The 15,563-nt window shown below is 50.6% G+C and overlaps 1 protein-coding gene and 1 pseudogene across 1 annotated transcript; both read left to right on the forward strand.

Annotated features, from left to right (window-relative positions):
• The first annotated feature begins 461 nt into the window (after window positions 1–461).
• On the forward strand, window positions 462–6,789 carry LOC150013427 (melanoma-associated antigen B16-like; annotated as a pseudogene).
• A 4,672-nt stretch (window positions 6,790–11,461) lies between these two features.
• FOXE1 (forkhead box E1) lies at window positions 11,462–13,704 on the forward strand. The gene has a single exon (XM_090275928.1). The coding sequence runs from the start codon at window positions 12,139–12,141 to the stop codon at window positions 13,249–13,251; it is 1,113 nt and encodes a 370-aa protein (XP_090132054.1). The 5' UTR covers window positions 11,462–12,138; the 3' UTR covers window positions 13,252–13,704.
• Window positions 13,705–15,563: the final 1,859 nt, after the last annotated feature.

The raw sequence follows: 15,563 nt of genomic DNA on the forward strand, positions 1-15,563 counted from the left end.
TTACTTTCCCAACCCTTTGCTCTTTGATTTCTTCTTCTCTCCCATTTTCCTATATTCAGCACTACTCCAAAGCAACTTTAAGCTCAGGTGGGTCAATTCTGCTAGCCGCACCCAGCTAAGCTGCACCCAAATTCCTGGCCCATTGAAACTGTGAGATAATAAATGTTTGTTGTTTTAAGCCACTAATTTTGGGATAATTTGTTACATAGCAATAGATAATAATTATATTATTAGTCATGAGGGAAATACAAATTAAAGCTACAATGAGATTATCACTACACACTCCTAAAAAGGGCAAAATTTAAAAGACTGAATGTATCTCAATCTGAGGCGTGGCAGATTCTACTCCATCTAGGGAAGGGCCCCAGTACTGCTGAGTGTCAGGCAATGATCTCCCCTGCTCCCAGCCCCCCTTTGCCTTCCTGTTCACACTACTGATTACTGTCACCCTCAAGGCCATCATGGTTGTTTGTCAGAATAATCCACAACGCTCACCTGATCGACCCCTTCAGACCCACAGTTGAGACCCAGGGCCTGGAGGTTGCACAGGAATCCAAGGCTCTGGAGGAAACCTGTCTCTCCTCCCACCATCCAATGTCTGGCAGTTCGAAGGAGGCTCCTGATGCTGGTATCCTCAGTACTCCTGAGAGTCCTCAGAGTTTCCACTCCTCCTCCATTACCACCCCAGTCACCTCATCAAGTAAATCTTGTGAGGGCTCTAGTAGTACCTCAGAGGCAAGGCTTGAGCCCAAGACAGTGCCCATAGATGCTCTAGATGAAAATGTCGTTTTAGCCCTGACTGGTGTGGCTCAGTTGGTTGGGCGTCATTCCACTAAGCAAAATGTTATCTGTTGGATTTCCAATTGAGGCACATGCCTGGGTTGTGTGTTGGGTCCCAAGTCAGGCATCTACGAGAAGCAACTGATTGATGTTTTTCTCTCACATCAATGTTTCCCTCCCTCTTTCCCTCCCTCCCTTCCCCTCTCTCTAGCAATGGATAAAATCTTGAAAGGAAAATACAACTTCATTGGTGAATTTTCTGCCACTCAAGTATCAAATAAAAGAGCCAATAACCGAGGCAGTTATGCTGAATATTGTCAGTAAAGAGTATGAAGACTGCTTCATTGAGATCTTCTTGGGATCCTCTGCATGCACGAAGATAATCTTTGGCCTTGATGTGAAGGAAGTAGATCCCACCAACCACTGCTATGCTGTCCTCATCAAAATGGGACTCACCAATGATGGGATGCAGCATGGTGTGAAGGGAGTGCCCAAAACTGGCATCCTGATACATATCCTGGGTGTGATCTTCATGAAGGGCAACCGTGCCCCTGGAGAGGAGGTCTGGCAAGTTCTGAGTGTGATGGGGTTATATCTTTGGAGGAAGCGCTACATCTTTGGGAAGCACAGGAAGCTCATCACAAACCATTTTATGGAGGAGGAATACCTGAAGTATAATACCAGCAGGTGGCCAACAGTGAGCCCGCACAACTTAAATTCCTGTGAGGCCTGAGGGCCCATGCTGAAACCACCAAGATGCAAGTCCTAGAGTTTCTGGCCAAGGTTCATGGGACTGACCCAAGTTCTTTCCCATCTCAGTATGAGGAAGCATTGCAAGATGAAGAGAGAACCCAGGCCAGAACTTCAGCCAGGTCTGTCTCGACTTCTGTGACCACTGCCAGTTCTAAGGCCAAGCCCAACAGCTCCTCCCATACCTAGAAAGTCAGGGATAGTTTCCTCACGCATTGTTGGAAGAAGCAGTTTGTGTTCACAGAATTTAGGTCTGAGATGAGGGTGAAAGGAACACAAAATATATGCCTCTGTTCCTCTTTTATATGTGTAACTTGAAAATCTGTTCTTTTATTTGTTGACATGTATTATTCAAATATTTTTTAGTATAGCTTTAATTAGCTTCCAAATCTCCATATTTATGAATGATATTGGTCGTCCATATAATGCTCTAAGGAGCTTTCAGAGGAAGAGTTTTGTTGTTTTGGAAAACAAAATGTGAAACCGTCCATCTTATGTTGTCATCTGTAAAAAGACAACATGGTATTGCTATAGCCATGTCTCCAGAAATGTAAAAGAAATGAGCTTTAAGTAAGTTGTGATCAATGGAGAAAAATAGAAAATCTAAATGCTGTTCAAATCTTGGCTTTCTTACCCTTTGTAGTTCTTGTGTAAAATTAAGTGATATGTTCATGTATTTCCCAAGTTCTTTCAAGAATGTACAAGAAATAAATCTTAATACATTAGAAAAAATAAAAATAAAAGATTGAACATATCAAGTGTTGGTAAGGAGGTGAAGCAACCAGAACTCTCATATACCACTAGTGGAAATAAAAGAAATACAGCCATTTTGTGAAAACAGTTTGGCAATTTCTTTAAAATTTAAACATACACCTCCCATCTGACCCAGACATTTCTCTCCTAGGCATTTTACTTGAGAGAAGTGAAAACATATGTCCACACAAAGACTTGTACACAACTATTCAAAGCAGCTTTCTTTGTAATAGCCAAAAATGGAAACAACCCAAATGTCCATCAATAAACGAATGGATAAACAAATTGTGATGTATCCATATAATGGAATGCCACTTAGCAAAAAAAAAAAAAAAAAAAAAAAAAAAGAGGACTTGACTATTGATATCACAACATGAATAAGAATCAAAATAGTGTCCTGAGTGAAAGCAGTCAGACAAAAAGAATACACTGTGTTATTCCATTTATATAAAATTCTATAAAACTAGTCTATAGTAAGTAAATCAGTGATTGCCTGTGGATAGTGGGGATGAGGAGGAAAATTTTGGGGGTGATTGAGGTTAATTATCTTGATTGTGGTGAGTTTTAAGACATCTTGGAGACAATTTGGTAGCACTATATTAAGAACCATAGAAATGTTCCTGGCCCTATGAATCTCAAGCTTTGGAATTTGACTTAAGGCTATTTCAAAATAAATAAAACTATACTTATACAAACACATTCATAGCAGCATCACCTATATCAAAGATATTGGAACTTACCTAATTGCATAGCTACCACAAAAGGGTTAAATCAGCACTAGACCTTTTCATTCACAATTACAGATGAAAATGGGAAGTAAAGGGCAACATATAGTTATGTTTACAAAACAATGCAAATGCACTATGTATAAAGACTACAGAATTGTATATACACTACAGTTACACCTATGTAAACATATGAGTATATATGTGTGTACAAACACAAAAGAGAAAAAATAGAACATAGAAAAACCTAGTAGATGAATGATACAGGTAATTGGCATGTGGGTGACTTTTTTCTTTCTGTTTTGTCACCTGTAATGTTACAATGTTTTCATAACAGTTTTTTAAATGTCTTCTTGTTGGTTTTGGCTCGGTCTCCCAACCGGGCCATTGTTCCAAGTCTTGCAACTGTCAGCTACCAGCATCAGCACCTCAGTGTGGTCAGCCACAAGCTCATTCAGCTTGCCTTCTAGGTCTTCTTCTAAATTATTGATAAAATGCTAAACACTACTAGGATGTGGTACCCTGGCTGGTTTGGCTCAGTGGATTGAGCGTCGGCCTGCGAGCTAAGTGTCGCTGGTTCGATCTTCCAGTCAGGGCACATCAGAGAAGGAAAACTCTGACTCCAAAAAACCTCCGCTGCCTTGCGGCATACCTCTTCAGGGGAAAGGCTAAGGGAGTAAACCCCGACAGAAAATCCGGAGCCAGAGTCCCTAAGGCGGTTTAACGTTGTAGTCAACACCAGCAACTCCTGCGGCGCACCTGAAGCCAAGCTGTATTGACTCCGTCTTTCCCTTGGACCCTTCAGCTGCGGAGAGGGGGGGTCTGCTGCATGGGCAACAGCAGACCCTCCATATCACCCTGCCCAGGCTCTGTAGCTTCAGCTTCACTGGAGAGGACACTCCAGCGTCATCACAAGATGTCGATTCAACACGGGAGGAGACAGATACCGTGTCACTCCCGAGTTGGACTGCACAGCCATTCTCAGCGGTGCAGATAGACTCTTAAGAAGCTACACCATCGTCTCTCGAGACGGATGGCTGCCGACGACTAGGATGTGGTGCAAAGCACATACTCTTTCCTTCTCTTGGTGGAAATCTTTATCACTGTTAGCTTAGGTTTTTTTCAATACCATAAATGACAGAAACCAGTTCCCAAGGGAGGAGTACTAAGTGGCCAGCAAAGAAAACCTGGAGAAAGAGGTGGAGCCACTTTCCTACACTTTGATTGTTTTACTCACTCATTGGGTAAAATCAATGTCAATCATCTCTGGCAAGCATATGCTCTGACAATCAGAGGCAGTTCTACAAACCACATATGGGAAATAGTAGGTGGTCTATGAAAATGCTAGAACTTTGAAAAGGAAATGATAGAAGCATTGCTAGATGTCCTTGGAGACAATTTGGTGGCACTATACTAAGAATAATGAAAGTATTCCAGGCCCCATAAGTCTTGTTTTTAGGACTTTGTCTTAGGATATTTCAAAACAAATAAAAAGCTCTTTATACAAAGCCATTCATAGAAGCATCATCTATATCAATGATATTGGTAGTAATCTAATTGCCCAGCTACCATGAAAGGGTAAGAGGCTTCACTGTTGTTATTCTACTGACCCAGAGCCAAGTTCCAACAGTCTGTTTGGTCCTACCAACTGGAGCCAGTTTGTCCTGGCTAGGGCTCAGGGAAGACAGAGGAGCCACATACATCACCCAGCAAGGGTGAGGTTCCCTAAGGGGACCACAGAAGCAGTCTCTCACCTCTTCCCTACTCCCGGAGTATGCCCAAACCCATATCAGGAGGGCAAGCCCATACCCCCTAACCTGCCCTGTGGATCCTGGAGTCCTAACCCTACTGGGTGGTAGCACATGGGTGGCTTCAGGACTGAAGACTATGCCTCTGATTATGCCCATCCCAATGCTGAAGCTTTCCCCAACCCTCCTGCCAAAAGGTTGGGCCAGATCTGCCTGGGCAGAAAACCAGGGCTGCAGGCAGACTCAAAGCCCTAAATTTAAAGGACACCAGGGAGCTCCAGTGCTCCTGTGAGACCCTTAGAGCTTAGCCCAGTAGGGCAAAGTTGGCCAAACTGTCCCTCTAAGATGGCCCCAGGGTCATCCCAAAGGCCTCTGTACGTGAATCTTGGATAAAAGATGCTGTTCTGAGTATGAACCTTCCCTCGTGCCCTCCCTATTACCTGTGAGACCTCTGCTTCTGGGTTCTTTTGCAACTGCTTGCCTGCCTAGATGACATATCCAGTCATCGTGCCTTCTAGATCCAGTGTTCTTCATGTTCTCCTGGATGTACCCCCAATACAGTTAGTGACAGGCCTGAGACCTGCCCCCAGATCTCCTGATAATGTTAGTGTATTTATGTATGTAAAGTGCTTAAAACAGTGTCTGCACATAAAAGTTTTTGTGTGTTTGCAGTTAATATTAGTAATCTTCACAGTTCTTATCACATCAGTATTATTCCCATTTTATAGACTGAAAAGTTGAGACTCAGAGTGGCTAAGTGGCCAAAGGTCACAGGGCTAGAAAGAAGCAAAGAAACTGACCCAGGACTAGGTAATTCTAAATAATTGGCTATCACAGCAGCGCCATGTTGTGCCTTGGGCCAAGCCCTATGCTGGTGACTCAGGGACCCAGTTGCACGAAGCCATTCTTCCTGCCATTGAGGAGCTCTCAAAGAACAGAAACAATCATATAACCAAATCATTACACCAAAAAAAAAAAAAAAAAAAAAAAGTGTGACAAGTGCCAAGATCCAAACATGCTGGGGCATGCTCAAAGAGGGAATGTTTGACCTATGAAGGCAGATCCGGGAGGACTTCCCAAAAGAGGAGACATTTGAGCTGGATGGGGGAGCACAGGGAGCTTTTTCAGGCCGAGGGTATGAACTAATGCAAGAGAGCTGAAGAGCACTTGCTGAGGAGTCCTCTGAAGCTAGGGGCAAGGAAGACTAAGGGAGACCAGAAGGGTGAGAAGGGGCTGCATTGTATAGGGAAAAGTGCCAGGCCAGGGAAAATGCACTTGATCTTGCCTTGGGTGAAGGGGAGCCATTGAGGGCCTTTGGGCAGCAACAGACAACACCTGGCTGGGGAGGACAGTTTGGAGCCTTAGACTTGTCCAGAAAGTTGGCACAGTGCAATCCTGTTTCACCCACCAGTCCCTGGGCCAGGCTCAGCAGAGCAGAGGGAGGGGAGGGCTCCAGAGGCCCTTGGGCAGAAAGGCGGGAAGATCATTACTCCTACCTGCTCCACTGTCCTCCTGGGTGGACATCAGTCTGTCCTGACCTTGCCACTGTCCACACCAGCCTCCAGGAGGGGAGAGGCTGATATGGCAGCTGGGTCTTGCTGGAGTTGGAACCAGCTCCCTTCCCACCTGCGGGCTCTCTTCAGTAGTGACTGGGGCAAGGTGCCCAGAAAGGGAGGATGTGTGCAAGCAGATTCATACACTGAGGCCAAGAGACGGACGGTGAGCCCGAATGAGACACACACACAAGCCTTTAAACAGAGAAAGAGACCCAAAAATACCCAAAGGAAAGGGTCCAGAAAAAAGCTGAGCTGCCCACCCGGGAGCCAGGTCCAAGTGACTTCCGATTTCCCGCGCCCGCACAGTTGTCGCCTCATGCCATGGGGACTGAGCAACCAGCCAGCCCAGCAGGGGTCTTCCGGTCTTCGGGGGACCTGCCGGAGATACCCTGTCAAGCTCGTACCCAACTCATCCCCATCTCAGCCCCCACCCCGGGAGCCAAGACTGAGCTGCAGCTGCGGTGCGAGCTGCCCTGATGGCCGCATTGCCAGCTGGAGGAGTCAGGGATCCCAATCAGAGGCCGGGGGTCCGCACAGAACCTGGCCTGGGCAGGGGGAACAAGTCCTGTGCCTCAGGTGGTTGAGTTGAAATCCAGGCTAGCGCACTTTGCCTTTGCGGGATTGCCTGCAAACCCTGAACTCTATCGTCCGAAATGAACATCCACAGTCTTCCGTGCAAATTCCGGGCTTCTCGGAGTCCCAAAGATGTGCAAAGAGCGCAGTGAACTCAAGAAACCCGGATGGATGTCCGACGACCCCACAGGGCTGCTCTTGTGCTCCGGGTCCCAGAATTGAACCAACATGTGCCTGACCGCCGCCACCGCCGCCTGCCCCTGGCCACGGCTTTCCCAAGAAAGCCCATCGCTCACGCAGAGCTCTCTTTCACCTCGGGGCCTGGCTCGGTCTGAGCACGGTCGTGCCTGGCGCCCCTCGGTCTTAGGCTCTGGAAAGCTCGCAGAGCGCCAATGACAGCTTGGAGGAATAACGGGGGGCGGGGGGGGGGGGAGGCAAAGCCCAGGCCCTGGCTCAGGCTTCGCTGGACCCCTGACTCGCTGTACACGGTCGGACAAGTCCAGGCTCTCTCAGAGCCAGGCTGCCCTTCTTGTCGCCGTCACTGAGCTCCGAGCTGGCTCCTGAGCGTCCAGCTCCCCACTCTGAGGACCCGCCTCGCGGGCAGGGCTAGGAGAGGGCATCGGAGCAGGAAGAGTGGAGGAAAAACACTCGGTGCTTCCTAGAGATGAGCCGGGGGCTGGTGGTGGGAAGCAGAAGGCTCTTTTCTCTGGGCCCCAGCTCTTCATTTGATCCCCCCGTGATGACAATTATCCGTTCACGGCGTTTAAGTGAACCAATGGCAACAAAGCACCCGAAGCCGCGGTGCCCCGGCCGAGCTCCAGAGCTCCGGGGGTCCCCGCACCGCGCAGGGTCTCAAGGAGCAGGAAGAAGCCAAACCCATCCACACCCACACCCGCCAGAACGCTGAAAACATTTTACTTTAATCGACTGCTACTTCCAGGTGGAGGCATCTCATCTCTGCCTGTGCGTGGGTACGACTTCAATTTTCCCCAATTTGTCTTTTGTCCACATCCAAGTTCACCCTGAAAACAATTCCAAAAAGGAAGAAAACGATCACGGGTTGCTGATGCGCCCCACTTCATCCTCTCAACTCCCTGGAAGACAGACAACAGGTTGGGAATACCCCCACTTAACAGACCGAGGAAACCGAAGCCTAAGAAGGGCTGCCGGTGGCTCAAGGCTGCTGCGCCCATAAGGAGCTAACTAGAATTGGAGCCCTTACCCGGTGGCACTGCTGCAATGGGGGGCAGTGCTGTGTGACACCGGGCCCCCTTCCCGGCAATGTATTGCTCTAATGCTCTCTGACGCCATACAGCCACTGACCCTGCCTATGTTGCAGCTGTACCCAGGTTCTTGGGCGTGATTTGCAAGCAATGGGACCTGGAGTTTCCGTTGTCACTAGGTAAGGTGCAAGGCTAAGTGGTCCGAGGTGGGCCATTAAGCACAAGCAAGGCTTTGAGAACTCAGGAAAAGAGGAGAGGCTGCCGCCCAGCAGGTAAGGAGCCCCCAAACCTAAGTTTCCCTTTCAGTGCAGAACCTCCTCTGCGAGAGTTTAAGCCAGTCCCTTTCCAATTTGGGCCTAGTTTCCTTAAGAAGGGCTGGTTACCTCTGCATCTGCATAAAGGGGCATCAGGATCAAGGGACAGGAGGAATTTTCCTTGACTCCTTGGATCTTCTCCTTTATATTTACAGACCCTTCTGGGCACTTCAAAACCCGGGAAAGAAGTCATAGAGGAAAAGCTTCCTGAGGCTTCTACAGACCACCAGCACTCCTCCACACCCCCACCCCACCCCCAAATTGCACATGAAATGGCCTTCAAAGGGGCAGGTTTTTCCAAAGGGTTCTGGATCCCCAGACAGGACTAAAGGGAGACCCAAAGAAGATATAAGTCACCCACCAATGCCAACCCACCCCTGCTGGACCAGGAGAATGGTTTCCAAGGGGCTGGAACCTACTCGGTAGCTTTCAAGTGGTTCCCAATGAGGTCTGTTACCCCTAAAAACATTAAGTAGCACCTTGTCAGAGAAGAGGGAAAAATCTGACCAAAGAAAAGCAGGGATCCAGGCACCAAGGGAATCTTTTTGTATAGTTTTGAACCAAACGGGTAAACTGTCCCAGTTCATTCATTAAATCCTTTCATTCAAATTTTACATCTTGTACTCATAGAATCTTCAAAGTACAGAATTTTCAAATTCATCATTGGAATAAAACATTTATGGACCGGAATCTTTAGAATCCTTTGTTCATGAAAATCTTAGAATCCTAGGAATTCTAATCTCCGGATGCTAACTCTTTGTCTGCTGGATAGCAGCAGTGAAGTTTGAGAAAGGGGAATCGGAATTCTAGAAGAATGGGTGCACAGACAACAAACATTGAGGATCGAGAAATGCTGAAACATGGAGGCTTTCAGCTTTAGTCACTGGAGCTTAAAAGTAGAGAATCATAAACTCATGGGACCAAGTCAAAGTCATGGCCAATCAAAGTCACTGATCATGAATATTACAAGAATTATTAGAATTACATTTTCTGAGTTAAAGAATAGTACGATCCAGTGCTAACATTTTGAGATTAAGGAAGAAGAGAGTTGTGGATTTATAGGAACCAAATTTTCCAATCAGACATTCCTAGACAGAAATTCAAATTAAGTAATATATACTGCAGAACTGCAAAAATATCTAAAATCTCAAGAAGCTGCATCTCCCAGGAGTGGTACACTATCTTCTGGCACAAAATCTTAGTCCCAGTTTCTTAAAATATGAGAAATACGCTTTTACACTTTCACCAAAAGCTAAAAGTCACAAAAATGTAGTGACAGTAAAAGAATTTAGACTTCTGGTCATGGAATTTTAGAATTACAGAATGTGAATTCTTTGATTTATGAAATCACGTCAGGATAGTAGCCCAAAATTTGTAAATCTTAATCTTAGAACCCTGGAAATACAGAGAACCACAGAATCAAGTATTATAAGATTGATATGATGTAATCGGTTGAATTTTTAAAAATTTAAACTTGTTCCCTCCCACCCCTCATTTTGGAAAAACACAACTGGATTAAACCTGGATTTTCGCATCTGTGTTACTTTGGAAGAAGGAAGCTGGGAGTTGAAAAGCCCCACCCCGGTCGTTCTAGCACCCATCAGCTGAGAAAGGTCGTCTGACAAACCGTGCAATCACTTCCACAGCCCAAGTCGGTGGAGCGAGGATCTAGGCTCTCTGCCTGTTTCCTCCGAAGGCAGTTGCCCAATGCTTGGCGGGGCTGAGCCCGCCCCCAGCTCACCGCCACGAAAAAGCAGGACTAAAATCCCCGAAGATCGTGCGGCTGCTCCGATCCACCCGCCCTGCACCCGCTGCCCCTCGGAGATCTGCGTCTTGGCAAAAGCCTTTAGAGTCGGCATCAAAGTCCAGAATCCTAAGGGTAGATGGGCCTCTGAGATCCGCACATGCCCTCCAACTCTATTCACAGAGCAGAAAATTGAGGTCTTGCGATGCGGAAGGGACATTCCCAAGGTCTTTTCTCGGAAGACCACTTAGCGAACCCTGGCTGGCGGGCTCCCGCCGAGCGGAGTCTCAGGAGAGGCCATAGGCTCGTCTTCGGGGGCTAGCAGGAGACGAACTCAGAAACCTGACACCCGCGGAGCAAAAGGGTCGCGTCAACCCGCCCTTTTCCCGGGACGCGCCCACCCGGAGTACCCCTCGCAGCCCTCTCTCCCCGCTGAGGAAGGGGTCGCTCGGCTGCCCCCGGGGTCTTAGGGGTCACGTGGAGCCCTCCCTGGCCAGGGAGAACTGGAGGAAGAGGTGACCGTGAGAGGGCAGAAGCCCAGCCTTCATCCTCAAAGCTGTGCGCCCCTCTCTACTATACATACAAAGAGGGGTCTCGAGTCACCCAAAGACAGAGGATTCCAAGTTGGGGGAGCCTTTCCCTTAAAGTCGGCAACAGAAGAGCTCTAGAGAAGCAGACGCTCCATACAGTCGAGGAACCTAGGACACATATCGGGAAGCGCAGTCCGAACAGACACGGGGCTGACGGGCCTCAGAATCCTCGCCTGAAAGATGAGGCACTGGGTGGGGAACGGGCAGGCCAGCCTTGACTGGGCTTTGCACAACATCCTTGAAAGACCTTGGGAGCCAGTCACCTGGAACGTCTTCTTCTTTCCCGGTTCTCCACCTCACAATAATCAAGCGCCCCCACTGCCAGTTCTCATCCTCTGCGGACAAAAAGTGAAACAAGCCCTTTCTTTCACCTGCGAGTCCCAGCCCTCTACAGAGGTTGGAAAAGTCCGGAAGCCTTGAGTTCCGGCGCCGAGGTCTCCCGAGACAGTCCCTGGCCTCTCCCGGGCTCAGTCTCCCCGTCGACGCGCGCAGAGGAGGCCGGCTCGGGGGGGCTCTCCAAGCACCCTCCCCGCTCTGACGTTTGGGGCTCCCGCCCGCCGCCACAGCTGCTCCTACCTGGGGAGATGCGTCAGGGCCCAGGGGGCGGGCAGTCGGGGGGCGGGCGGGGAACGGGCGCCGCCCCAAGTTCCCTGGCCCCTTTAAGGAGAAGAAGCCGGTGGAGGGAGGAGCCGGTCCGGGTTTGGGCAGGGGAGAGCCTCGCCAGCGGTCTTGGTGGTGGAGGCAAACGCTGCGGAGAGGGAGTCGCCGGCCGCCCCGCCTGCCCCGCCTGCCCCGCGGCGCCACCTCGACGCCGGCGCCTCGACCCCTTGCCCTCCTCGCCATTCTCAGCCTGGGCCGCAGGGGCGCAGCCTAGGCGACGCCCATCAGCGCTCACGCCGTCACTAATTGTCCTTTCTTCTGGCCTTCGGCCCCAAAGCACGACCTCGACGGCCATCCTCAGATCAGCGGGAAACCCACCAGCTGCAGGCGCACCAGCTCCAACACCACTTCCAAACCCCTTGACTGCCTGCCACCAGCGCGCAAAGGACCCTTAAGCCCGCGACCGGGGCTCCATCCCGGTCCCAACACCACTGCCGGCGCCTGGCCTCGAGCTCCAGAACACGAGCAGAGCTGTTGGTGGGCGGGACACTCCAGAGCCTCTGTCCTCCCCGAGCCAGTCCGGAAACCGCGGGTGCCAAGCCTCCAGCGCGCCCCTGCCGGAGAAGCTAGGCTCCGGGTGCCAGCCCGCTAGGACCCACAGAGCTCTCCGCAGAGGGGCCCAGCGTCCGTTCCCCAGACCCTGTGTGCCGGGCCCCACAGTTCTCAGACCCGCCCGCGATCCTCGACAGAAGCGCGCGGCGGGGACGCGGGACCGCTGCACCATGACTGCCGAAAGCGGACCGCCGCCGCCACCGCAGCCGGAAGCCCTGGCGGCCGTGAAGGAGGAACGCGGTGAGGCTGGGGTAGGGGTCCCGGCCGAGGCTGCTGGCCGCGGCGCGGGTGGGCGGCGACGCAAGCGCCCCCTACAGCGCGGGAAGCCGCCCTACAGCTACATAGCGCTCATCGCTATGGCCATAGCGCACGCGCCGGAGCGCCGCCTGACGCTGGGCGGCATCTACAAGTTCATCACCGAGCGTTTCCCCTTCTACCGCGACAACCCCAAAAAGTGGCAGAACAGCATCCGCCACAACCTCACGCTCAATGACTGCTTCCTCAAGATCCCGCGCGAGGCCGGTCGCCCGGGCAAGGGCAACTACTGGGCTCTCGACCCCAACGCCGAGGACATGTTCGAGAGCGGCAGCTTCCTGCGCCGCCGCAAGCGTTTCAAGCGCTCGGACCTCTCCACTTACCCGGCCTACATGCACGACGCCGCAGCCGCCGCTGCCGCTGCTGCCGCCGCCGCCGCCGCCATCTTCCCGGGCGCGGTGCCCGCTGCGCGCCCGCCTTACCCTGGTGCCGTCTACGCGGGCTATGCCCCGCCGTCGCTCGCCGCGCCTCCTCCGGTGTACTACCCCGCTGCCTCTCCAGGCCCGTGCCGTGTCTTCGGCCTGGTGCCTGAGCGGCCGCTCAGCCCAGAGCTGGGCCCCGCGCCGTCGGGACCCGCCGGTTCCTGCGCCTTTGCCTCGGCCGCCGCCTCTGCCACGACCACCGGCTACCAGCCCGCAGGCTGCGCAGGAGCCCGACCTGCCAACCCCTCCGCCTATGCGGCCGCCTACGCTGGCCCGGACGGCTCTTACCCGCAAGGGGCCAGCAGTGCCCTCTTCGCGGCTGCTGGCCGGTTGGCGGGTCCCGCATCGCCCCCCTCAGGTGGCAGCAGTGGCGGCGTCGAGACCGCAGTGGACTTCTATGGGCGCACATCGCCTGGCCAGTTTGGAGCGCTGGGGCCCTGCTACAATCCTGGTGGGCAGCTCGGAGGCGGCAGTGCAAGTGCCTACCATGCTCGCCATGTGGCCGCCTATCCTGGTGGGGTAGATCGTTTCGTGTCTGCTATGTGAGACGAGCATACGGTCGAAAATTCATAGATGCCTCGGCAGTTTACACGAACAAAGTATCCCCGAAACCTGAGGACAGGACTGGAGAGGGCCGAATTGAGAACCACATAGAAGGGACCGTGGGCAGGAGAGGCACAGCCTCTGAGTGCATCGCGTACACACCTGGTTTACTCTGTTAATAGAAGGAAGTGGGGAAAGACAGCCTCAGCCCACGGACGGGGGGAAAAGGACGCTCAATCAGGGGAAGCGCCAAAGGACATGCCTTTCAAGGGGTGCAGCGTAGTGTCTACACCAGACGCTAGGATCCGAATTGTGGGGAATCACGACTTCACTCTTCCCTGTACTGCGCGAAACGCGGGCCTTTTTACTCGGGCTCGGCCTCTTGTGCCTTTGACTATGTTGCCGCAATAAAAGGCTCCAGTAGCGTCTTCCTTCTTAAGGTGAGGAAGACAGGTTTGCAAAACAAGTAGCTTTTTGTTGTTTTCTTGTTTTGTTTTGTTTGTTTGTTTTTAATTGGAGAAATCGCTCTGCTTCGCTTGGCCTCGGGTTGATGTTCTCTGCCTCTGAGAATGGCAGACCTGGCTGAGCCTGGACTGTGCCTCAGCTCCCCAGTGTGAGGCAGTCCCACCACCCACGTCCCCAGGCTCCGCATCTGTTATACGAGTGGGCTGTGGGATTCGTATGATCTCCCACGGCCCCGTCATCGTGGATGCTGCCCTGCATATTTGGCAGCATCCGTGGGCCACCCAGGGCCTCAACTAACTTATTCCAGGGAATCAGAACAGAGCTCATGGCAAGCATCTATTCTAAAGTCCCTGGATTAGCTCCAGGGGGTGATTATATCAAAATTTCTTGAATCTTTTGAGCATGATGTGCTGATCATTTGGCAGCTGTTTCATCTGGGTCCTAAAATACTGTTTTTCCAACGAGGCAGATAGAAATACATTTGTTCATTATACACTTTTCTTCTCATCAAGTGGCCCTGGACCCGGTGGCTGAACTCAAGTTCAGAGATGACAAGGATTCAGGGGAGCCCGCTGATGACAGCTTTCAGTTTATGGGGTTGACTCTTCCTTCGCTGTCACCCTCTGCCATACCTCAGCAGCCTCCCCTTGCAAAAAGGAAAGTGAAAAATTAATTGGGGTGGCCGATGAAATAAGCTTTAGAAAGAAACTGGATGTTAAATTTTGTTCGGTATACATTTGTCTGTTTTAAGCAGCAAGCTAACTAACATCAGAAAATCCAACAACTTTCCCTCCTTTCTCTTGAGAAATCTTGTGTGTTTCTATCCTGGAGCAAAAACATCTAGCGTTAAGTATTTCAGAGGCCTGGATGCAGCTTTCAGATAAACCTGAGTGTTCGGATGAACCGTCTTAATTTTTTAAAAAAATATTTGAGCAAGTGAATTCTGACAGCAGAAACTTGACCTCTTTCTGCATAGCTACCTTGCTAGGGAAGGGTGGGGGATGCATGAGAAAGAAGACTGAGAACACTGGTACTTTTCACTTTTAATTTTGGGGACTTCACTGTCCTGGTCACGAACATGTGAATGTGATTCAGTCCAGGCGGGTCTTTGTCTAATTCAGTGTTGTCCAATACAAATAGAGTGCAAGATACATGTGTAATTTAAGTTTTTCTAGGAGTCACATCAATAAAATAGGAAGAAACAAGTAAGATCAACTAATATTTTGTATTCAACCCAATATATCTAAACTATCATTTCAACAAATAATCAACATAAAACTTAAGATGTTTTACTTTTTTCATACTAAGTCTCCCAAATGTGGAGTGTATTTTACACTTACAACTTGTCCAAATTTGAACTAGCCACATGCCAAGTGTTGGATAGTATGAGTGGCAGACGACTACTGGACTGGACAGCACGGGTCTAGATGCTGGTCCTTCCCGACTTGGGTGGTGGTAAATGACCACCTGGAAGCAGAAGGCAGCTGCAACACTGACCCTGCTGCCCACTAGTGGGTCCAGGTTCCAGTCCTAGCCCTGTGACCTTGGAAAGGTCTAGTGTTGGGCATCATCTCCATATGGATCCTTGCTGGTATGAAAGTCAAAGATGCTCCGTGCACAGCCAGAAAGTTTGGCTCTCCTAGGCAGAAGTCACCATGCCTTGCCTAGTTGACAGTGGTCGGAAATTAAGAGCCCTCCCTCCAGGGACTCTTGTCCTTGGCTGTTAACAGCCTAGTCAGCAAATTTGGGCTGGAAAAAGATGGTCTGTGCATTCGGTTACCACAGGAGTGTGGCCTTTCTGTTTTTTAATTACCAAGTCGGTGCTTTAACAGCACCATTGACCTTAAGCC

This window comes from Furipterus horrens, unplaced genomic scaffold, assembly GCF_987537825.1.
Source record: "Furipterus horrens unplaced genomic scaffold, mFurHor1.1.pri manual_scaffold_4, whole genome shotgun sequence".
Classification (NCBI taxonomy): Eukaryota; Metazoa; Chordata; class Mammalia; order Chiroptera; family Furipteridae; genus Furipterus; species Furipterus horrens.